General features: G+C 47.8%; 1 protein-coding gene across 1 annotated transcript in view; it reads left to right on the top strand.

Annotated features, from left to right (window-relative positions):
• Positions 1 to 15,329: 15,329 nt before the first annotated feature.
• Positions 15,330 to 24,493, top strand: part of PUM3 (pumilio RNA binding family member 3) — a 96,468-nt gene continuing 87,304 nt past the window's right edge. Inside the window, exons 1-4 of the mRNA XM_073652487.1 lie at positions 15,330 to 15,474; positions 16,879 to 16,973; positions 20,529 to 20,729; positions 23,096 to 23,231. Coding sequence (XP_073508588.1) covers positions 16,889 to 16,973; positions 20,529 to 20,729; positions 23,096 to 23,231 — 422 coding nt within the window. The 5' untranslated portion in view covers positions 15,330 to 15,474; positions 16,879 to 16,888. The remainder of the gene's footprint in view (positions 15,475 to 16,878; positions 16,974 to 20,528; positions 20,730 to 23,095; positions 23,232 to 24,493) is intronic.

The following is a 24,493-nucleotide window of genomic DNA, read 5'->3' on the forward strand; positions in this document are numbered from 1 at the left end:
ATGTCAATCCGGGTGGCAAGTGTAATTAAGTCGTCGAGAGTGGTAGGAATGTCCCGACCTTAGAGTTCATCTTTAATACGGCCGGACAGACCCTCCCAGAATACGGACACCAGGGCGTCGTTATCCCAGGCAAGCTCCGAAGCAAGGGTAGGGAACCGTATGGCATACTGGCCCACGGTGAGACTTCCTTGGCGGAGGCGTAGCAGAGATGAGGCGGATGAGGTCCTCCGTCCTGGTTCGTCGAAGACCTTCCGGAAAGCCGAGAGAAAGGCTGGCAGATTGGACACCAGGGGGTCTCCTCTCTCCCATAGAGGATTTAGCCAAGCCAGCGCCTCCTCCGTGAGATGGGACATGATGAAGGCTACTTTGGCTCGGTCGGTGGAAAACTGGTGTGCCAACAGTTCGAAGTGCAGAGTGCACAGGTTAATGAAGCCCCGTGCCTGACCGGGATCTCCGCCAAAACGAGGCGGGGCGGTGAGGCGGGGACCGGGAAGAGATGCCATGGAATTGATGGGCAGCGATGCTGCCGGGGTAGGAGTCGTGCGACTGGAAGCCGGTCCCGAAGATGTAGTCAGTGTGTCCAGGTGGGAGTTAACACTACGCAGGTGGCTCAGGATGGACTCCTGTTGGGACCTCTGACGGGACAGTTCATGGCATAGGTCCGAGAGCGAGGGAACTTGGGTGCCACCGGGTTCCATGGCCCGAGCAAACTGTAACGGGTGTGGGAGGTGGAACCTCTGAGCAACTATATGAAGGGGCAGTCCTTGTAAGGAAGCGGGTGGCTCCCAGGGAAGGCAGGCAGGTAGTCACGGCAAGTGACGGGGACAGTCTCTTGACAGGCGGATGGTCACGGCAAGTGACAGCAGGGTAAGAGTCTCTAGACGGGCAGGTGGTCACGGCAAGTGACAACAGGGAAAGAGTCTCTAGATGGGCAGGTGGTCACGGCAAGTGACAGCAGGGAAAGAGTCTCTAGATAGGCTAGCAGGCAGGTAGCAGGTGAGCGCTCCCAGGTGAGCGGGCAAGAGTCTCTGGACAGGCAGGTGATCACGGCAAGTGACGGCAGAGCCTCCAGGTAAGCTAGCAGGCAAGTAGCAGGTGAGCGCTCCCAGGTGAGCGGGTAAGAGTCTCTGGACAGGCAGGTGGTCACAGCAAGTGACGGCTAAGCCTCCAGGTAGGCTAGCAGGTAGGTAGCAGGTGAGCGCTCCCAGGTGAGCGAGTAAGAGTCTCTGGACAGGCAGGTGGTCACAGCAAGTGACGGCTAAGCCTCCAGGTAGGCTAGCAGGCAGGTAGCAGGTGAGCGCTCCCAGGTGAGCGAATAAGAGTCTCTGGACAGGCAGGCAGGTATTAGGCAGGTATCTGGCAGGTACTTCCTGGTCCGCAGGCGGACTGATCCATAGACAGACAGGCAGGTGCTGGTAGGCAGACTGTCGGACCACAGGATTGCAAGCAGGTAAGCAGATATCAGGCAGGTATCAGGCAGGTATCAAGCAGGAATCTGGCAGGTGACTGGCAGGTAACTGGTAACGGGACCTGAGGGCTGAAGCAGAGTTGAAAGGCTTTGCAACAACATTGCTCGGGCACCTCCATTTTGGAGGAGGTGCCTTATATATGGTGAGGTCCTCCGGCCATTGGGAAAACAGTACACCTCTCAGAACAGTGTCTGGGAGGCTGTGGTGGCTGCTGCACGCAATGTTTATCGAAAACAGATCAAGCAACTGACAGAATCTATGGATGGAAGGCTGTTGAGTGTCATCATAAAGAAAGGTGGCTATATTGATCACTAATTTTTTTGGATTTTGTTTTTGCATGTCAGAAATGTTTATTTCTAAATTTTGTGCACTGATATTGGTTTACCTGGTGAAAATACTGTAAACAAGTGAGATGGGATTATATTTGGTTTTTATTAAGTTGCCTAATAATTCGGCACAGTAATAGTTACCTGCACAAACAGATATCCTCCTAAGATAGCCAAATCTAAAAAAAAAAACACTCCAACTTCCAAAAATATTAAGCTTGAATATTTATGAGTCTTTTGGGTTGATTGAGAACATAGTTGTTGATCAATAATAAAAATGATCCTCTAAAATACAACTTGCCTAATAATTCTGCACACAGTATATACTTGTCAGGGCACTTCTCTATATCATCGATTAATTTATCAAGCAGTGTGAAATATATCAATGATTAATTCATGAAACAGTGTGATATAAAGTGCATGTAGTGCATATTGTGATATTATTAATAAAGTGCATAGAACAAAATACATGAATGCATAATATATTATTGTGTACGAAAATATATAGAAATGCTCAATTATATAGAATTTTACACATATTAATTGAGCAGTGAGAATTCCTAATAAAAACTAATATAATATTGTGAGCAATGAGTCTGCTGTAGATGTGTCTGCAGTGCATTGCCTTAAGTGTATTGCTTAAGAATGAGAAATATGAATTATACCTGATTAATATGATGCATACAGACTGAACCTTGTCATCTGCCACCATCGCACTCTAATCAACATCTCTGTTTATCCATTCCTCCTACAGGTAAGTGACCCAACTTTCCCATGCTAATTTCTCTCTACCTCTGCTCCTACATGCACCTGGTGCGTGACCCAACTTTCCCATGCTGATTTCTTCCTTCCTCTGCTCCTACATACATATGCAGGACTGCCATTAGGGTATTACTGCCCTTACTGCTGTATGGGGCCCGGTGATCAGCAGTACAGAGGGGGGCCCTGGGCCCTGTCAGGGCTCCCCCCCTTCTGCTTATCGGGCCCCATGGTATAATAATGTGGCGAGTGCCGGGACACCTCCTTCGGCTGGAGCATACCTCAGCGCTGTGTGCTTTCCCGGAGCTTGCAGCTCCTGCTCCTTCATACTTCTCCTGACTTCTGGTCAGGTGACGGCGCATACGCGATGACGTCATTGCGTACGCATCATCACCTGACCAGAAGTCTGGAGAAGTACGAGGGAGCTGGAGCTGAGCGGTTGCGGAGCTCCGGGAAAGCACCTAGAGCGTTGACAGCAGAAGCCGAGCTGTGCCAGCAGGTGATGGTAAGTGAGGTATGATCAAACTTTTTTTTTTCCCTTTTCTTTCTTAAATGAATTAAATAGGTGAAGGAGGGGGACTGCAAGTCATGGAGTGGTGGGGGCTGCAAGTCATGGAGTGAGGGGGGGCTGCAAGTCATGGAGTGAGGGGGGGCTGCAAGTCATGGAGTGAGAGGGGGCTGCAAGTCAAGGAGTGAGGGGGGACTGCAAATTATGCAGAGGGGGCTGCAGATGATGGTGTAAGGGGGGCTGCAAATGATGGAGTGAGGGGGCAAGGAACTGCAAATGGAGTGAGGGGAGAGGGCTGCAAATTATGGAGTGAGGGTTGCTGCAAGTGATGGTGTAAGGGGGGGCTGCAAATGATGGAGTGAGGAGGCAAGGAGCTGCAAATGATGGAGTGAGGGGGGGACAAGGAACTGCAAGTGATGGAGTGAGGGGGGAACGAGGGACTGCAAATGATGGAGTGAGGGGGCTGCAAATGATGGAGTGAGGGGGGAGAAAGGAGCTGCAAATGATGGAGTGAGGGGGGAACGAGGGACTGCAAATGATGGAGTGAGGAGGGGGGGTCAAGGAGCTGCAGTATTGTAATATTCGGTCACTATGTGGTGGTAATATGTGGTCTGATGATGGTGTGGCAGTATTTGTTCCTTGTACCTGGTGGTATTCGGTTCCTATGTGGTGGTAATATGTGATCTGGTTATGGTGTGGCGTTATTTCTCCCTTGTATGTGGTATTATTTGGTTACTATGTGGTGGTAATATGTGGCCCAGTCATGTTGTGATTGTTAGAACCCTCCAGTTAGTTTTTTCTATTTTTTTGGTCACATGACTTTTTGCCTATTTAATCCTGCTTCGCCCTCCTGGCCTTGCTGGACTTCAGTGTTACATTTACTCTTAAGCTAGCCATGTGCCTTGTGTAATGCACACGTCCGGGCTGAGCGGCGTGTGCGTGTGATTCCACTGGACCGTGCCGGAGAGTGAATGCCTGGAGGGGCGTAACTAGGTATTCACCCGATCCGACCAGGGACGCACGACGGCATACGACGCCAGTGCACCAAGGAGGAACCGAGCAGAGGGACCAGGTGCTACTCCAGGACAGACCCCGGACATGGCTGTTGACCCACACAGGGGGATACAGGAACAGACAGGTTAGGCTGGCACACAGACTGGTGGGTATAGGCAGGCACGACTGGTATGCAGGCAGGCGGGTATGCAGGCAGGGGGGTACAGGCAAGCACGGCTAGAGTGCAGACAGGGAGGCACTAGCAGGTAGGAACACAGGGGGGATAGGACCCAGTACACACTGGGACTCAGGAACAGAACCACAGATGTGGCGGAAAAACACAGCAGAGTAAGGCCGCCCAGAGTGGTGAGCGAGAGCAGGGCAAGACGAGACCGCCTAGAGCGGTGAGCGAGAGTAGAGCAGGACGAGGCCGCCTGGAGCGGTGAGCGAGAGTAGAGCAGGACGAGGCCGCCTGGAGCGGTGAGCGAGAGTAGAGCAGGACGAGACCGCCTGGAGCAGTGAGCAAGAGTAGAGCAGGACGAGGCTGCCTGGAGCGGTGAGCAAGAGTAGAGCAGGACAAGGTCGCCTGGAGCGGTGAGCAAAGGGTCAGAGCTGAGCGAGACTGCCGGAGCAGTGAGCAAGGAGTCAGAGCAGAGCGAGACTGCCGGAGCAGTGAGCAAAGGAGTCAGAGCAGAGCGAGACTGCCGGAGCAGTGAGCAAAGGGTCAGAGCACAGCGAGACTGCCGGAGCAGTGAGCAAAGGGTCAAAGCGGAGCGAGACTGCCGGAGCAGTGAGCAAAGGGTCAGAGCGGAGCAAGACTGCCGGAGCAGTGAGCAAAGGGTCAGAGCGGAGCAAGACTGCCGGAGCAGTGAGCAAAGGGTCAGAGCGGAGCAAGACTGCCGGAGCAGTGAGCAAAGGGTCAGAGCGGAGCAAGACTGCCGGAGCAGTGAGCAAAGGGTCAGAGCGGAGCAAGACTGCCGGAGCAGTGAGCAAAGGGTCAGAGCGGAGCAAGACTGCCGGAGCAGTGAGCAAAGGGTCAGAGCGGAGCAAGACTGCCGGAGCAGTGAGCAAAGGGTCAGAGCGGAGCAAGACTGACGGAGCAGTGAGCAAAGGGTCAGAGTGGAGCAAGACTGCCGGAGCAGTGAGCAAAGGCAGAGCATTGCTAGAACCGCCAGAGCGGTGAGTGAGGCAGAGCAGGCTAGAACCGCCGGAGCGGTGAGCAAGGCAGAGCAGGCTAGAACCGCCGGAGAGGTGAGCAAGGCAGAGCAGGCTAGAACCGCCGGAGCGGTGAGCAAGGCAGAGCAGGCTAGAACCACCGGAGTGGTGAGCAAGGCAGAGCAGGGGGGACAGGGCTCTGTACACACGGAACAGGCAGGAAGGGAAAGGCAGAACCAGATACCCACAGGGTACTTACAGTGAAGTAGCGAAAGGACCACTAACTCACAAACGGAAGTACAGTGACAACGAGCAGGAGTTAGGTACGAGTTCAGACTCTGCAGAAAAAGGAAAGGTACGGACAAAGAGAAACACAGGAAACAGGCTAGAAGAGTATACAGACAAGAACAGACACAGTAGCAAGATACAGGAGCGGGTCTAGGTATGCAGCCCCTAGAAGGCGGGAGGAACAGGCTAGGAGCGTGTTCAGACAGGACAGACAAGATACTGGAGCGGGTCTAGGTATGCAGCCCCTAGAAGGCGGGAGGAACAGGCTAGGAGCGTGTTCAGACAGGACAGACAAGATACTGGAGCGGGTCTAGGTATGCAGCCCCTAGAAGGCGGGAGGAACCGAGCAGAGGGACCAGGTGCTACTCCAGGACAGACCCCGGACACGGCTGTTGACCCACACAGGGGGATACAGGAACAGACAGGTTAGGCTGGCACACAGACTGGTGGGTATAGGCAGGTACGACTGATATGCAGGCAGGCGGGTATGCAGGCAGGGGAGTACAGGCAAGCACGGCTAGAGTGCAGACAGGGAGGCACTAGCAGGTAGGAACACAGGCGGGATAGGACACAGTACACACTGGGACTCAGGAACAGAACCACAGATGTGGCCGAAAAACACAGCAGAGTAAGGCCGCCCAGAGTGGTGAGCGATAGCAGGGCAAGACGAGACCGCCTAGAGCGGTGAGCGAGAGTAGAGCAGGACGAGGCCGCCTGGAGCGGTGAGCGAGAGTAGAGCAGGACAAGGCCGCCTGGAGCAGTGAGCAAGAGTAGAGCAGGACGAGGCCGCCTGGAGCAGTGAGCAAGAGTAGAGCAGGACGAGGCCGCCTGGAGCGGTGAGCAAGAGTAGAGCAGGACAAGGCCGCCTGGAGCGGTGAGCAAAGGGTCAGAGCTGAGCGAGACTGCCGGAGCAGTGAGCAAAGGAGTCAGAGCAGAGCGAGACTGCCGGAGCAGGGAGAAAAGGGTCAGAGCAGAGCGAGACTGCCAGAGCAGTGAGCAAAGGGTCAGAGCAGAGCAAGACTGCCGGAGCAGTGAGCAAAGGGTTAGAGTAGAGCCAGACAGGCGGAGCAGTGAGCAAAGGGTCAGAGCAGAGCGAGACTGCTGGAGCAGTGAGCAAAGGGTCAGAGCAGAGCGAGACTGCCGGAGCAGTGAGCAAAGGGTCAGAGCAGAGCGAGCCTGCGGAGCAGTGAGCAAAGGGTCAGAGTGGAGCAAGACTGCCGGAGCAGTGAGCAAAGGGTCAGAGCTGAGCAAGAATGCCGGAGCAGTGAGCAAAGGGTCAGAGCGGAGCAAAACTGCCGGAGCAGTGAGCAAAGGGTCAGAGCGGAGCAAGACTGCCGGAGCAGTGAGCAAAGGGTCAGAGCGGAGCAAGACTGCCGGAGCAGTGAGCAAAGGGTCAGAGCGGAGCAAGACTGACGGAGCAGTGAGCAAAGGGTCAGAGCGGAGCAAGACTGCCGGAGCAATGAGCAAAGGGTCAGAGCGGAGCAAGACTGCCGGAGCAGTGAGCAAAGGGTCAGAGCGGAGCAAGACTGACGGAGCAGTGAGCAAAGGGTCAGAGCGGAGCAAGACTGCCGGAGCAGTGAGCAAAGGCAGAGCAGGCTAGAACCGCCAGAGCGGTGAGTGAGGCAGAGCAGGCTAGAACCGCCGGAGCGGTGAGCAAGGCAGAGCAGGCTAGAACCGCCGGAGCGGTGAGCAAGGCAGAGCAGGCTAGAACCGCCGGAGCGGTGAGCAAGGCAGAGCAGGCTAGAACCGCCGGAGCAGTGAGCAAGGCAGAGCAGGGGGGACAGGGTTCTGTACACACGGAACAGGCAGGAAGGGAAAGGCAGAACCAGATACCCACAGGGTACTTACAGTGAAGTAGCGAGAGGACCACTAACTCACAAATGGAAGTACAGTGACAACGAGCAGGAGTTAGGTACGCGTTCAGACTCTGCAGAAAAAGGAAAGGTACGGACAAAGAGAAACACAGGAAACAGGCTAGAAGAGTATACAGACAAGAAAAGACACAGTAGCAAGATACAGGAGCGGGTCTAGGTATGCAGCCCCTAGAAGGCGGGAGGAACAGGCTAGGAGCGTGTTCAGACAGGACAGACAAGATACTGGAGCGGGTCTAGGTATGCATCCCCTAGAAGGCGGGAGGAACAGGCTAGGAGCGTGTTCAGACAGGACAGACAAGATACTGGAGCGGGTCTAGGTATGCAGCCCCTAGAAGGCGGGAGGAACAGGCTAGGAGCGTGTTCAGACAGGACAGACAAGATACGGGAGCGGGTCTAGGTATGCGGCCCCTAGAAGGCGGAACGAACAGGCAAGGAGCGTGTTCAGACAGGACTGGAAATACAGCCTACAAGAAAGGCAAGCAAGCAAACACAGAAAGGGACCTGGCACATTCAGAGTGAAAGAGCACGCTGAATGAAACACAATGCTCAGGCAGGGATTCATTGGAGCAGCTGGGTTAAATACCAGGTGACAGACAGCAATAGGCTGAGGACGCACAAGGGATGTGCCCGCAGCAGGTACAAGAAACAGGAAGTGATCGGGCGCCGCCCTTAAGCAGCAGACACAGAGGCAAGCAGACAGCATGGAGGGAAGCCAGGCTAGCAGACTGGACTGGAGATCAAGTGCGCGCTCTTGCACAGTGGGAGATGGACCACTATGCAAGGATGCCGCCAGGTATGTTACACCTTGTACCTTACTCTGTAGTTTGCTTGGTCTTTTGACCACTAGTACTTCTGTTTGTTTGTTTGTCTTTGCTCTGCTACAATTTCTGCTAGGAGGTGTCCAACTATATCCCAGTCCTTAGTTCTTGTAGGGACCCCTCCCTTATATCTATAGGTCTGCATTCAGACTAGCCGAGGACTTAGGCGGGTCTGTTCACAAGGAACAGGTCCCCCGCTGCATCGTAGGGAATCAGCTTAGTCCTATTGTAGGGACAGTTTTCCTATCTTTCCTTAGTGTTTGTAGCAGTTCATAACACTGAAGTCCAGCAAGGCCAGGAGGGCGGAGCTGGATTAAATAGGCAAAAAGTCATGTGACCAGAAAAATAGAAAAAACTAACAGGAGGGTTCTAACAGTGATGGTATTTGTCCCTTGTATGTGTTACGCTCACACCCGGACTGACTTGCGTGAGCGTGGTTAGTGGTCCCATTGGGCCACGAACCGAGGAGTGCCTGGAGGGGTGTGACTAGGGGTGTCGCCAGATCTGACCACGAACACACGGCGGCTTAATCGACTCCGTGGTCTGAGGAGGGACGTGGGAGGTGGCCCAGGTGCTACTCCAGGTCTGACTGGCATGACTGACGTGAGCATGATTAGTGATCCCATTGTACCATGAACCGAGGAGTGCCTGGAGGGGCATAACTAAGTATCAACTCGGTCCGACCAAGGTCACACGGCGGCTCAGTCGACTCCGTGAACCAGGGAGGAACCGAGCAGAGGGACCAGGTGCTACTCCAGGTCAGACCCCGGTCACAGCTGTTGACGCACACCGGGGAATGCAGGAATGGGCAGGTCTGGCTGGTATGCAGACAGGTGGGTACTGGCAGGCATGGCTGGTATGCAGACAGGTGTGTACTGGCAGGCACGGCTGGTATGCAGACAGGCGGGTACTGGCAGGTAGGAAAACAGGCTGGATAGGGACCAGTACAGACTGGGATACAGGAACAGAGCCGCAGGTGCGGAGGACAAGCAGAGCAGAGCAAAACCGCAGATGTGGAGGACAAGCGGAGCAGAGCAGAACCGCAAGTGCGGAGGACAAGCGGAGCAGAGCAGAACCACAGGTGCGGAGGACAAGCGGAGCAGAGCAGAACTGCAGGTGCGGAGGACAAGCGGAGCAGAGCAGAGCGGAACTGCAAGTGCGGAGGACAAGCAGAGCAGGGCAGAGCAGAGCAAAGCTGCAGGTGCGGAGGGCAAGCGGAGCAGAGCAGAGCAGAGCCACAGGTGCAGGCAGACAGGACAGGGCTCTGTTCGCATGGAACAGACTGGGAAACACAGGAAGATAGCAAGAACACAGGAGGTAGATACAGAGGAAGGGAAATGGGACAAGCAGAACCAGATACACACAAGGTACTTGCTATGAAGTAGCGAGTGGACACAAAACTCACAAACAGAAGTACAGAGACAACGAGTTGGAGTTAGGTACTGGTTCAGACACTGCAGGAAAAGGGAAGGATCGGACATAGAGACAAACAGGTAACGGGCTAGGACACAGTTCAGACAGGAAATGACACTGGAAACGAGATACAGGAACGAGCCTGGGTACTTAGCCCCCAGGGTGGCAGGAATAGACTAGAAGTCTCAGATACAGTTAAAGGGCCTCGGTACTCAGCCCCCAGGGTGGCGGAAACAGAGAAGATACAGGACAGGACCTGGCAACTCAGTTGCACAGAACACACTGAAAGTGTTGCTCAGGCCCCTCCCACTGGGTGGGGGAGGTTTAAGTATCCAGTGACTCACAGCAATAGGCTGGGGACGCATTAGGACTGCGCGCACTGTAACTTTAAGAATCAGAAAGTACCAGCACTGCCGCCCTAAGCCAGCAGACAAGAGAAATGCACACAGCAAGTAAAGGAGTATAGTGCACAGCCTGGACTGATAGGTAAGTTGGAGGTCTTGCATGGTGGGAGATGGTAAGCCATGCCAGCACACCACCAGGGATGTTACAGTATGTGGTATTATTCAGTCACTATGTGGTGGTAATATGTGATCTGCTCATGGTGTGACAGTATTTGTCCCTTGTATGTAGTATTATTTGGTTACTATGCTGCGGTAATATGTGGTCTGGTCATGGTGTGGTGGTATTTGTTCCTTGTAAGTCGTATTATTGGTCATTTTAAAAAATGTACGTGACACATTCTCTTAAAGAAAAATAAATAAAATAATACCTAGAAAGAGTATTGGATATTTTAACAAATGTTTAATAGATTAGAGTAGGACCTGGCCAGAAGAGTCTCCTTGTTGTGGTGGCGGCTTCAAAAATCTTTTGGCCAAAACAAAAGCTGATGGCTATGTGTGTGATGTGGTATTCAATGGGAATGGTTAATGTGTGATTGGTGAGGACGTGGTGCAGAAATGGACTTTTCCCAAGAGTGAGGGGTGGGATCGTGGAAGTTTTGAGGTGTGAAGATGGAGCTGAGGTGGAGGCGGAGTTGGGGTGGAGCCTGGGTGGAGTCTCAAGGGGGCCCAAAAATGTTGCCAGTATGTGGCCCTGAAATTCCTGGTGGCAGCCCTGTACATATGGTATGTTTTTCAACTAACAACTACCCCCCACTCTTATTTATGACCTTGTTTACTCGGCTCTTGAATATCCTGCATCTGGCTTAGCCTTAATCAGCTGATCAAGATGAGCACAGACCACTCCCCTCTGGTTCACACCTGAACGCATTCTGTAGCACATACAGTATATTGTGAGCAAGGAGTCTGCTATAGACGTGTCTGCAGTGCATTGCCTTAAGTGTATTGCTTAAAGGGGTATTCCCATCTCCAAGATCCTATCCCAATGTGTAGTAGGTATAGTAATAATAACATTAGCAAATACCTCCAACTAGAAATGTAGTATAGTTTTTCTGATTCTCTATGTCTCTTTCCTCATGTGTAGGCATTGCAGGTCTTTAGGTATCTATGGTTATGACCACTAGCAACTAGCTAACTATCACTATATCAGTGGTCGCAACCATGGATACCTAAGGTCCTGCAATGCGTGCACATGAGGAAAGAGACATAGAAAATCAGAAAAACTATACTACATTTCTAACTGAAGGTATTTGCTAATATTATTATTATTACACATACTACATATTAGGATAGGATCTTGGAGATGGGAATACCCCTTTAAGTGTGAGAAATATGAATTATACCTGAATTGAACCTGAAGGTAACTGGATACTTGGACACTGTAAACAATGCTTGTGTTTGTTTCTCACCCTCATAATCCTTCACTTTTTACAACCACCCCTAATCCCTACACCTAGCAATGAACTCTTCATCTCTCCCTCAATCCTCCCCATTCACCTCACCTCCTCCTCAGAACTATTCTTCAACATTCAATCCTGTGTCTCTAAGCACAGACAACCACCTCATGCTCTCTCCTGCTCCCACCTACTTACACTTTCTCTGCTCTTCCTCACTGCTGGTGATATCTTCCCAAATCCTGGCCCTGCTCACTACATCTCCACAGTCACTTCCACCTCCTATCCACAATCTATCACAAACTCTCGCAACCCTTCTAACCTCATACACATCCACCCAGCCCCCGCTTCCCCAGTCCCACTAACAGGAGATCTATGGAATGCGCACTCCGTCTGCAACAAACTTTCCTCCATCCACGATCTTTTCATCACTAACAAACTTTCCTTCCTCTGCATCACCGAAACCTGGCTCACCCCCTCTGACACGGCCTCTCCAACTGCACTTTCGTACGGTGGATTCCACCTTTCCCACACAGCCTGCCCCATTGGCAAGCATGGTGGAGGAGTAGATATTTTCCTGTCAGATAACTGCTCCTTCACCCAAATCCCACTACCACCCTCCGTTACTCTCCCCTCTTTTGAGGTGCACTGTGCGCGCATCTACATCCCCTCCATCCTCCAACTGGCTGTCATTTACCATCCCCCAGGATCAGCCACCACCTTCTTAGACTACTTCACCACCTGGCTACTTCATTTCCTTTCTGCTGTTATCCCCATTATCATCATGAGTGACTTCAACATTCCCATCGACACTTCCTGCCTCTAAGCTTCTATCCCTCACTTCTTTCTTCGGCCTTACTCAATGGTCTTCTGCAGCCACTCACAAAGATGGGCACACTCTGGACCTCATCTTCATCTGCCTCTGTTCCCTGTCTAACCTCTCTAACTCACCCCTCCCTCTTTCTGACCACAACTTACTTTTATTCTCTACCCTCTCCTCTCCAGGGCAACAATCCCCACTCCACAAACTTGCATACCCTCGCAGAAATCTTAAACACCTTGACATACACTCTCTGAATCCCTCCTCTTTCTTACAGACATCAGTTCCTAACATGACGCAGATGTTGCTGCTGCTTTATATAACACCACAACAGCTGCAGCTCTCGATTCGGTGGCCCCCCTCACACATACCAAAGCTCGCACAATCAACAGGCAACCCTGGCACACCAGCCTAACCAAAGAACTGCGACGGGTCTCCAGGGTTGCTGAGCGTAGATTTAAAAGGTCCCACTCCAATGACCACTTCATCGCATTCAAACAGTCCCTCACTACCTTCAAGTCCACTCTCACTGTAGCAAAACAAACATACTTCTCATCTCTCATATCCTCCCTGTCTCACAACCCTAAACAGCTATTTAACACGTTCAATTCTCTCCTCCATCCCCCAGCGCCTCCTCCCTCTCCTCTCATCTCAGTCAAAGACTTTGCCTCATTCTTCAAGCAGAAGATTGACACCATCAGACAAAGCTTTTGCCTAAAGTCCCCCCAGTGCCTCCTCACACCTACGCAATCCTCCTCCTCCAAAACCAGCTTCTCCACCATTACAGAAGATCAAGTTTCCTCTTTACTCTCCAAATCACACGTCACCACCTGTGAACTTGACCCAATCCCGTCCCACCTCATCCCCAGCCTTACCACTATCTTCATCCCAACCCTAACCCACCTCTTCAACCTGTCACTTACAGCTGGTGTCTTTCCCTCATGCTTCAAACATGCCTTGATCACACCCATCCTCAAAAAGCCCTCCCTTGACCCATCCTCTCTGACAAGCTACAGCCCCATATCACTTCTCCCCTATGCCTCAAAACTACTGGAACAACATGTCCACTTTGAACTGTCCTCCCACTTCTCCTCCTGCTCTCTCTTTGACCGCTTCCAATCTGGCTTCCGACTGCATCATTCTACTGAACGGGCCCTGACTAAAGTCACCAACGATCTACTAACAGCCAAATCCAAGCGACACTACTCTGTCCTCCTCCTCCTATACCTGTCATCTGCCTTTGACACAGTGGACCATTCCCTCTTACTATAGACTCTCAAATCTCTTGGCATCACAGACTTGGCCCTATCTTGGATCTCTTCATTCCTAACAGACAGGACATTCAGCATCTCCCACTCACACACCACCTCCTTATCTTGCCCCCTATCTGTCAGTGTCCCCCAAGGTTCAGTTCAAGGACCCCTGCTCTTCTCCATCTACACCTTTGGCCTGGGACAGCTCATAGAGTCTCACAGCTTTCAGTATCACCTCTAGGCTGATGACACACAGATCTAACTCTCTGGACCCAATATCTCCTCCCTACTAACCAAAATCCCACAATGTCTGTCTGCTATCTCATCCTTCTTCTCTGCCAGAGTTCTAAAACTTAACATGGATAACACAGAATTCATCATCTTTCCACCTTCTCATTCATCCCCCCCATCTGACCTATCAATGTCAATGGCTGTTCACTCTCCCCAGTCCCGCAAGCTCGCTGCCTTGGGGTAACCCTGGACTCTGATCTCTCCTTCAAACCACATATCCAAGCCCTTTCCACTTCCTGCCGACTCCAACTCAAAAATATCTCCCGGATCTGCACATTCCTCAACCACGAATCTGCAAAAACACTAGTGCACGCCCTCATCATCTCCCGCCTTGACTACTGCAACCTCCTGCTCTGTGGCCTCCCTTCCAACACTCTCGCACCCCTCCAATCTATCCTAAACTATGCTGCCCTACTAATACACCAGTCACCCCGCTACTCCCCGGCCTCTCCCCTCTATCAATCACTTCACAGGCTCCCCATTGCCTACAGACTCCAGCTCAAGACCCTAACCATGGCATACAAAGCCATCCACAACCTGTCTCCTCCATACATCTGTGACCTAGTCTCCCGGTACTTACCTGCACGCAACCTCCGATCCTCACAAGATCTCCTTCTCTACTCCCCTCTTATCTCCTCCTTCCACAATCGCATACAAGATTTCTCCCGTGCATCTCCCCTACTCTGGAACTCTGTACCCCAACACATCAGACTCTCGCCTACCATGGAAATCTTCAAAAGAGCCTGAAGACCCACCTCTTCCGACAAGCCTACAACCTGCAGTATCCCTTGCTCCACTACCCGACTGCACGACCAGCTCTAACCTCAGCTACTGTATCCTCACCCCTTGTAGATTGTGAGCTCTAGCAGGCAGGGTCCTCTCTCCTCCTGTACCAGACAGCGACTCGTTTTTGTTCAAATTATTGTACTTGTTGTTTGCTATGTATACCCCCTTTTTCACATGTAAAGCGCCATGGAATAAATGGCGCTATAATAATAATAAATAATAATATGTGCAATAAAATCGAGATTGAGGTAGATATACTAGTGTGTGGGGAGGGACTAAAAAACAAAATGGTGAATCTCTTGATATATAATCATATTACAGTATATTAATCAGTGATAATAAGTTGCTTCAAATGTGGTGACAAATCAATAATTGAAAATTATATCACCAAAAGTCATATAAATAAATTAAATCAGTCCATAACTGTTCCCAAAACTAATAGTTCATACGTCCATCTCACACATTTCTTATAGCACAGACATGATACACTGCGACCTGCTGGCAGCCCTGTTAACTACACGCCCCTCAGCTCCACAACTTGTACTAGAAAGAATTTAGCACAAATAGAAATTTTATTTAAAAAATATAATTGTTTTTACCTAAAGTAACTAATATCTAATGGAAAAACGCCAATAATAAAACAAGTAACATAAGGGGAAGCTTACGTCACTCATCTGCCACATCATACTTTGCAAAAGCATAGGAACTAGCCCACAACTAATATGGCTGCGCGGCGTTCATCTAGTTTCAACAAGCTTTATTTCAACGTTAACACAGTGCGCGGCCTCTCTTGATGACCTTTTACGTAGACGTAAGTCGCGTGCCTCACGCATGCGCTGTGTGATTCTTTTGCGTCTCGGCCACACGTGGGTATAGTTTAGTACGGAAAGCGTTTGTATAAGAACGGAGGGCGGCGTGTATGACCGGTGAGTGCTATAACCGGGGGAGAACCTCAATGGCGGCTGCTAGGCTCGCAGTGTGTCTGTACATATGCCGAGCTCTGTACTCACTGCCTTCCCTATACTACTATATATTCGCTGGTCCTATTAGCAGTCCCATAGAAATGCTGATAACGATCTGTGAAGGCAGTGATCATACAGATGAGACCTGTGCACGCAGCCTCCATGCTGGCAGATAGTAGTGAAGGCTCTTTTCCAGTTTATACTAAATCCTTATCTCCTGCATGGGAAATGGCTACAATGCCGGCTGGGGTGTACACCCCTGTGTGTCCTTGTAGGTATATCATAAGATGCCCCCTTTTTAAATCCATGGGTTCTCTCCATCTTCCCCTGGTACGTTTTCTCTGCACAGCGGCGCTCCTGGCTTTGCAGGGCCCATTTCCTTGGATGGGTCGTTGCTGCAGTTCTCTGCTCAGTACATGGCTGGGAATACAGCTGTGCAGGGAGAAACAGCGAAGGGGATGCAGCGTCCCTGTAAATGCCCCTGCACGCTAGATAAGTCAGCCAAGCACACCGATTTCAGCTGAATCGGATGATCATTTAATGTATTGGGGGAGCCAATGGCCGTGAATCGGTGGCTGATAATGGGCTGCGGAGCTCTCTCTTCCCTCCGATGAATGCTGGAAAAACATGAGTACTGCAGCCCAATAGTGGCCACTGATTGGCTGCAGTGCTGATGTGGCATAGCAGTGTCACTGGAGAACTTTTGCCGACAACTGTAACAGTGCTGGTTCAGGAGATGAGTATATGTTATATTGTAAAAGGCATACTATTCCCTGTATAATGCGGACAACCCCTTTAAATGCTGTACCTATTTGCTCCCAGGATTGGTGGGGGTCCAGAGGTCAAGACGCCCACTTGTCATGTAGTGCTGTCTCTTTATAAGATGGGAAGCCCCCTTTATGGTGAAACTTCACTTTAGTCTTTCACTGGATTTATTGATTCCCTGCAGCAGCTGTGGTAGAGATGTAGTATCTGGGTATGTCTACACGTAGCAGATTTGCTGCAGAATGTTTAGCATCGTATCTGCGGCAAAGTCTGCACGTTGCATGTCCGTTTTGTTGCAGAGTTTCTGCAAAGGTCACTCGTTGTATTGCAGAGGGTGAAATTCACAATGAATTGTGCACGGTTTTAAAATCTGCACCACATGTCAATTTCCGCTCAGGAATTGTCAGTAACACGAGGAGATTTGTCATCTCATATACCTAGCAGGTACTGTATGCTGGTTTTGGGCACACAAATATGGCTAGAAATCCACAGCAAATGTGCAGTGTGCAACATGTCCTGACACGTCACCATCCTAGCGTTATTACATCAGTCATAGAAGGGCTAATATCATTGTGTTATCCACTTTATTTTCTGTCTTTATAGAACTTTCAGTATGGAAGGGAAAGGTAAAAAACAGATGAAAACAAAACTAAAACCTCAGCAGAAATCTCCCAAAAGTGGCGCCTTCAAGAAAAAAGGTAACTATACTCCTGGTCAATATCTTATTGAAATCATGTTGGCCCTATCACTTCCATTCATTTTCTTTTAATCGGTTACCGACATACAACGTACTTTGTATGTCTTATGCCGGCTCCCTGAATTTGTTGCAGGCTTGCGAGCCAAACCCGCATCTTGGCTGGCAGAGGGGTGCGTCATTCTATACGGCCATCGGTGCTCCAGTGACGTGATTGCGGGGCACCAATGGGTTACCATGAGTGTTGGTGGTCTGTGGAAGACCCTTGTGCCGGTCATGACCGTACTCATCCATCCCATGGCTGGCGTTCGTAGGAGACCATGACTTTTGCTATATAAGGCTGTGTGCCCACTATGCGTTTTTCAATCGTTTGTGCTGCGGAATTTCCGCAGCGTAAACGCTTGCAAAACGCTTGGTAATCTGTGCCCCATGATCCCCAATGAAAATCTGCATGTTCTGTGCCCATGCTGTGGATTTTTCCGCTGCGGATTTTCCTTGCGGAAAAATCCGCAGCATGTCCATTATTTGTGCGTTTCTGCATGCGGATTTGAGGTCCCAATGCATTTGAAAAACGCAAGTCAAATCCGCATGTAAAAACGCGTCCAAAATCCGCAAGCGTTTTTACTGCCAAGAACATGCAGAAACCCTGCAGAAATTTTCTGCATCATGGGCACATACCCTAAAGCAATACTGTGGCACAATCTATTGGGTGACCGCAGGTTCAAGTCCCCTAAGGGGACCGACAAATACAGTGAAAAGTAAAGAAAATAATAAAAAAAAGTTCAAATCACCCCCATTAAAAATGAAGAAATAAAAAAAAAAAATACACATTTGATATTGCTGCTTTCATAAATTTTCGGTCTATCAAAATATAAAGCAAAATAATCCGATTGGTAAATGGCGTTACGAGAAAAAAAAAATCAAAACGCCAGAATTGCGGTTCTTCAGCTTCCTCAACAACACAAAAAATGTAATAAGAGGCATTCAAAACATCTTATCTAGCCCAAAATGATATAATTAAAAACATTGGCTCAGGGCGCAAAAAACAAGTCCTTACACGGATTCATATCCCGAAAATTTTAAACGTTACGGCTCTCTGAATATAGCGTCACAAGCCTTTTTTTTTTTTATTACAAATTTCTGAATGTTTTTTTCACCACTTACGTAAAAACTGTACATGTTTTGTGTTTCTGTAATTGTATTGAGCAGGAGAATCATATTGCCAGGTCATTTTTACCATAAAATCATCGCTGTAAATATAAAACCCAAAAAAACAATTACGTAATTGTGCTTTTTTTTTTGCTATTTTGCCACACTTGGAATTTTCCCTGCTTTCATGAGTGGTGTGATTCAAAATTACAACTCTCCCTGCCAAAAACGAAGCCATTACATGGCTATACCAACGGAAACAAAAAAAGTTCTGTCTCTTGGAACAAGGGGAGGAAAAAACGAAAGCACAAAAATGAAAAATTGCACATGTCCTTAAGGAGTTAATGCCTGTGCTGTCCACTACATCATGGACCCATTCCATTTATAGACTCTTGAATTTTGGTCTGGAAATTGGACCAAAAGGTCTACAATCGGCCTACAAAAAAGGAATGTCTGAATGCGCCTACAAAATATAATGGGTGCGAATTCTGCCTTGAAGAACACGGCAGAACTCATGATCAAAGACATGTGAACAGGGCCTTAGTCCACTTTACGATGTCTGTTTCTTTTTTTCATATTAGTGTTTTGGATCAGATTTGTATCATAGTTTGGCCAGTGTGTAACTTTTTACCATCAGTGATTTTCTCGGATGGCAATAAAAACCCAACTTGAAAGCTTTTCCTACTCATTCCACAGTCAAACACGGACAGCACACAGATGGCGTCTATGTGCTCTCCATGAATTTAATAGACCCATAGTCTTGCATGAGGGATTTTGACTGTGATCGAAAATGAACGTAGATTGATTTACTCTTTTATTTCTTATTTTTGCAGACGTACTAGTTTGATCCATGAAAACACTATTAGAACATGTACGTGACAAACTGCCATCTGAATGAGGCTTTACTGTGTTTATGATCCAAAGCAGAATGTCTGAACAGCATTATATGTGAATAGTCATCCGATCTAGACCGGCTTCTGTCTGACATGTCAAAACATTATTACAGCTGTGACTGCTAATGGATCAAAACGTTTGTTTAGCCTCTTCACAACCACATTATATGGTCTTGGGCATATGGAGTGGGCTCAGAAACTGAGCCCTCATCATACCTGGCAGATTCCGGCTGTGTCATACAGCTAGTACCTGCTCATAGCATAAGCGGCTGGAGCTTGCTCAGATCTCTGCTGTTAGACCATTTAAATGCTGCTGTCATTCATTGAGAGTGACATTAAATGGCTAATCTCATGGCAACAATGGGCTGCCATGGTAGCGGGGATATACTGAAGTTTCCCAAAGCTGCCATGGTGGTCCTCCTATGAAGATTTGTCTGTGGCTGGACTTCATAAATGCATTTCACTATATGCTGCAATACTGTTGTATTATAGTATAAGTGATCAAGTGATTGCAGGTTCAAGTTGGCTAAGAGGACTAAGAAATAAAGTGAAAATGAAAAAAACTAGTTTAAAAAAATATATAAAAATAAGAAAATAAAGTTTAAATCACCCCCCTTTTTAAAAAAAAAACCAAACATGTTAATATATTTATATTGCTGCATCTGTAAAAGTCAATCTATTAACATATAAAACTATTCTAACCAGGCATTAAATGCTGCTTTCTTCACAAAAATTGTAATAAAAAAAGGCTTAAAATCTTTGTACATCAAAATGGCATCAGCAAAAATGTAAGCTGAGCATGTGAAAAACAAGACCTCACCCAACTCCATTAACAGAGAAATAACAAATAAAGTTACGGGTGTCAGAAAGTAACAGCACAAATCAAATTATTGTATTTTTTTTCCCACAAACTTCTGAATTTCTTTTGACCGCTATAATAAAATAAAAAAACATAGAAGTTTGGCATCACTCTGAAGAATCGCGTTGCCAAGTCGGTGAGGTGAAGCCATACTGTATGTATTGGAGATTGCTACTAGAGTGAAGTGTGAGTAGAGAAATCTAGGGGTCCGGTCAAACAGGACTTGCCTTTGCGGACTTTCATCTTTTTCAGAAATGTGTTACGAAAATCTGTAGTACTGCTCCATACTTGCTGCAGATCTTTTCCATATATTCAGCAGATTTCCTCAGCGTGTATATCGAATCTTGTAAAATTGCATCCACACGCTTGTTCTTTATTAGGCAGTGGAGTTTCGGGACTGAAAATCCACATCTGTGACCCATGTGCCCACTCTGTGGGGTAAAGATCATGCACTGTACTACTGCACTGCCGCTGTGGATGAGTTTTTATGAATTCTGATCCATGTGCTGTGGAGAAAATCTGCAAAATAATATGAGCAGCGCTGTGAATCTTCACCGCAAATATTGCCCCTTGCAATGCAAAGGGGGGTTGTGCGTTAAGTTATGATTATTATTATTTACACTTTTATGTGAATTAAATGCTTACTTTCTCTAATTAGTGCTTGGCTCCCCAAAACCTGGAAAAAACACAGAACAGAGCCCGAGGGGGAACCGTAAGCCCATGAAGTTTGAAAAGGGAAAGAAGAAGCCTGACCATGCAGGTGGCAAAGCTGGGGTGAAACAGTTTGCAACAAAGAACAGAAAACAGACAGATGGCTTCACGAAGAAGAGAAAGCGACAAGGAGAGGAGGAACAAAACGGTACTTTGTTATTTTTAGAAAAGATTTAACCCCTCAATGACTGCTAATACGACTTAAAACTGACCTGCGATATAAGAGACTAGCATCCCCCGACAGGTGACAACCCAGCATCTATCAGCTGTACACCACACTGACAACTTGCTGCAGTGTTGGCACCGACCATGGCCATTTAACCCCTTAAATACTGCTGTCAATAGTGACTACAGCATCTAGATGGTTAACAGTGTGGGGACTCCCTCTTTAACCCAATTGGTTCTCTGAGATCTTGATTGTGTGGTCCTGATGTTTGTCAAGGCAATCCATGACCAATTAATGACCTTAAAGTCTTCCAGCTATAGCGGCCTGTTCAGAAGTTAGAAACATTTCGGGGGTAAAAAATACACTTTTTCATTCCTGTCATGTCACTTTGCATTAATTCCTGAAAAGCACCTGAAGGGTTAAATAAACTACCTGAAAGCCATTTTGAATATGTTGAGGGGTGCTGTTTTTAAAATGGTATGACTTTTGGGGATTTCCAATATATAGGACCCCCAATGTAAATTCAAAACTGAACAGGTCCCTAAAAAATTCAGTTTTGTAAATTTCCTTGAAAAAAATTAAAAATTACTGCTACATGTTTAAGCCTTCTAAAATGTTAACAAAATAAAACAGCATTTCACAAATGGTGCTGTTGTAAAGCAGAGACGTGGGAAATGTTATTTATTAATGTTTTTGTCTGGTATGATCTGGATTAAAGGGATAACTGTTCAAAGTTTGAAAATTGCTATTTTTTTGAAATTTTTGCCACATTTCTGATATTTTGGTAAATAAACACAAAACACCTACATTTACCATTATCAGTATAATTTCACGGAAAAAACAATCTCAAAATCAAGGGGATATGTTGAAGCATTCCAGAGTTATTACTACCTAAAGTGACACATGTCAGATTTAAAAAATTTGGCCTGGTCATTAAGGAGTTAAAGGAGTTTTCCCATCTCCAAGATCCTATCCCAATATGCAGTAGGTGTAGTAATAATAATATTAGCAAATACCTCCCATTAGAAATGTAGTATAGTTCTTCTGATTCGCTACGTCTCTTTCCTTATGTGCAGGCATTCCAGGACCTTAGGTATCCATGGTTACGACCACTAGCAACTAGCTGTCACTATATCAGTGGTCGTAACCATGGATACCTAAGGTACTGCATTCCCTGTACATGAGGAAAGAGGCATAATCAGAAAAATTATACTACATTTTTGATTGGAGATTTTACTAATATTATTATCATTACACTATATTGGGATTACAACATATTATATTACATATTAATATTACAACACATTGGAATAGGATCTTGGAGATGGGAATACCCCTTTAAGCCCTCTACCTCCTCCATACAAATGTTACTAAAAAATCCAATGCATTGCAGGCAAGAAGTGGATTTGTCATGGACTTCAACTAGGGTTGAGCGAGTATGTTCTGTCCGAGTATGCTCGGGCCGAGCTCCGAGTATTTACAGCTGCTTGGTGATAAGGTTAAATCGCTCCCGTGTGCATGATTTGCAACTGTTTGACAGCTTTATTACATGTGAGGAATGTGTAAGAAATAGACATTCCTCCCATGTAATAAAACTGTCAAACAGTCGCAACTCATGCACACGGGAGCGATTCAACCATGTCACTGAGCAGCTATAAATACTCGGAGCTCGGCCCAAGCATACTCGCCGAAAGGGTTAATAGAACATACTCGCTCAACACTAACTTCAACCTTTGTATATCCGCAGCAAATGCTGGAAAAACAGGCATTCCTCACATGTATTAAAGCTGTCAAACAGTCGCAAATCATGTTCACGGAGCGACGAAAACTTAACCCCCGAGCACGCTGAAGATAATAGGTGCTCGCCCGAGCATGCTCATAAATCATAAGCATGCTCGATCATCACTATCTACACCGTGTGTGCTCAGCCTAAAGGATCCCATACACATGAGAAATCTGAATCCACAGAGCATCTAATGTGTATGGGTCCCCCGGTATACTTCTTACAGTGTCCCTCAGTATAGGACGGCACACCCTACTTTTTGCTTAGCAGTAGCGGAATCATGCCTGCAATGTGGAGGCTAAGTGCACCCTCTCCTGGCCTTTGGGGAACGTGTGCCTATGATATAGTGAGTGCAATAGAAGGACCAGTAGCCTGGAGGGATATTTCTGCACAGGCTTAGTGTGAGATATGACTGGAGATGCTTAGTCTAAAATGTGGTCCGGTTCTGTCCACTTACTATGGGATTGTGCAGACAGCCTATTTTTTAAGGCAAAAGTTTCAGTAGTGACTGGTGGTTTGGTGGTGTAGACTAAACATTTCAGGATATTGCTTTCTCTTGTCACAGGCTCCGAAGCCAAAAAACCAAAGTGGGATGACTTCAAAAAGAAGAAAAAGGAGCTAAAACAGACCAGACAGGTTAATGACAAAAGTAATTTTGACATCATGTCAAAGTCCAAGCACATTTGGGAGAACATCAGAAGGTAATGCTACTTCCAGTTATCCTATAGTATTAAGTTATAAAATACCTTTATTAGGATGTACACGGTAGAAAAAAGTCAGATGACAATGACTTAAAACCCTTCGCGACATAATAGTACTCATTCAGGAGGGCGTTCCTGCAAGTGGTGCCAGTGCCAGCACCATCCAAGGCTCTTTAACCATGCTTCAGTCAGTAGCAATCACTGCATTAAGAGAATTGCGTGAGGGCAGGGCTCCCGCGCTCGCCCATCGCCTAATTGCGCGTCCGTTTTCATGTATTATCCCTGGTAAAAAATAAATAATTGAAACTAACACAACATTCCAATGCTAAAAATTGCAATGTGTTCAAAAAGCAGTTTCTGGTGGGTTATCGGAGAAATTGTACAACTAATTTGATGGTCCATTTTCTCCCTTCACCTTTCTGAAAATTAAAGGAGTTGTCCACTACTTTTACATTGATGCCCTATCCGTAGGATAGGCATCAATGTGTGATCGGCCGGAGTCCCACGCGCGGCACCCCCACCGATCAGCTGTTATTGGTGGCGCCGGCCGGAAGTGCTCACCTGCGAGGCTCCGCCATCAAGTGGAAGTGGCCGCCGTGGTGTACTGCAGATCCGCCTCCCATTGAATTGAACAGGAGGCGGATCAGCAGTACACCGCGGCGGCCACTACCACTTGACGGCGGAGCCCCGCACGTGAGCACTTCCGGCGGCGGCACAGATAACAGCTGATTGGCGGGGGTGCCGCGTGCGGGACAATGGCCAATCATACATTGATCGTGCATCAATGTAAAAGTAGTGGACAACCCCTTTAAAAATGTGGTAATTGCACCCTGTCTATACTGGCTCTTCTAGCTATGCTCCTGGTCATCCACTTCCCTGCCACCGCCCTTCACTGAGGTTTTATCTACACGTATTCTGACCCTTCTGGCTTCCTCTCATGCAGATTCCTTTTAGTTTTGTGATTTCCTTACAATTTGTGTATATTTACTTGTTTAGTAGGTAAACTTTATATTTCTTTAAGTTGTTATAAAAATAATTGAAGCGATAACAGGAGCTGTTACTAGAACACAAAGACAAAAAATAAAAATCATTACTAACTCTGACAACTACGATCTTCATGGTTTTAATGGGCGTTTGTGCCAAGAAGGTAGAGTCCTGGTAACTCTTGAATATACAGTTCCTGTACTGGGACCTGAAGCAGAGTGATGGCACTAGTGGCAGCATCGTTCCTCTGTGTGCGGTATCCTCTTGTTGTGAGATTG

Source organism: Phyllobates terribilis, unplaced genomic scaffold (genome assembly GCF_046119375.1).
Source record: "Phyllobates terribilis strain yellow unplaced genomic scaffold, ASM4611937v1 Scaffold_1__5_contigs__length_1240528914, whole genome shotgun sequence".
Classification (NCBI taxonomy): Eukaryota; Metazoa; Chordata; class Amphibia; order Anura; family Dendrobatidae; genus Phyllobates; species Phyllobates terribilis.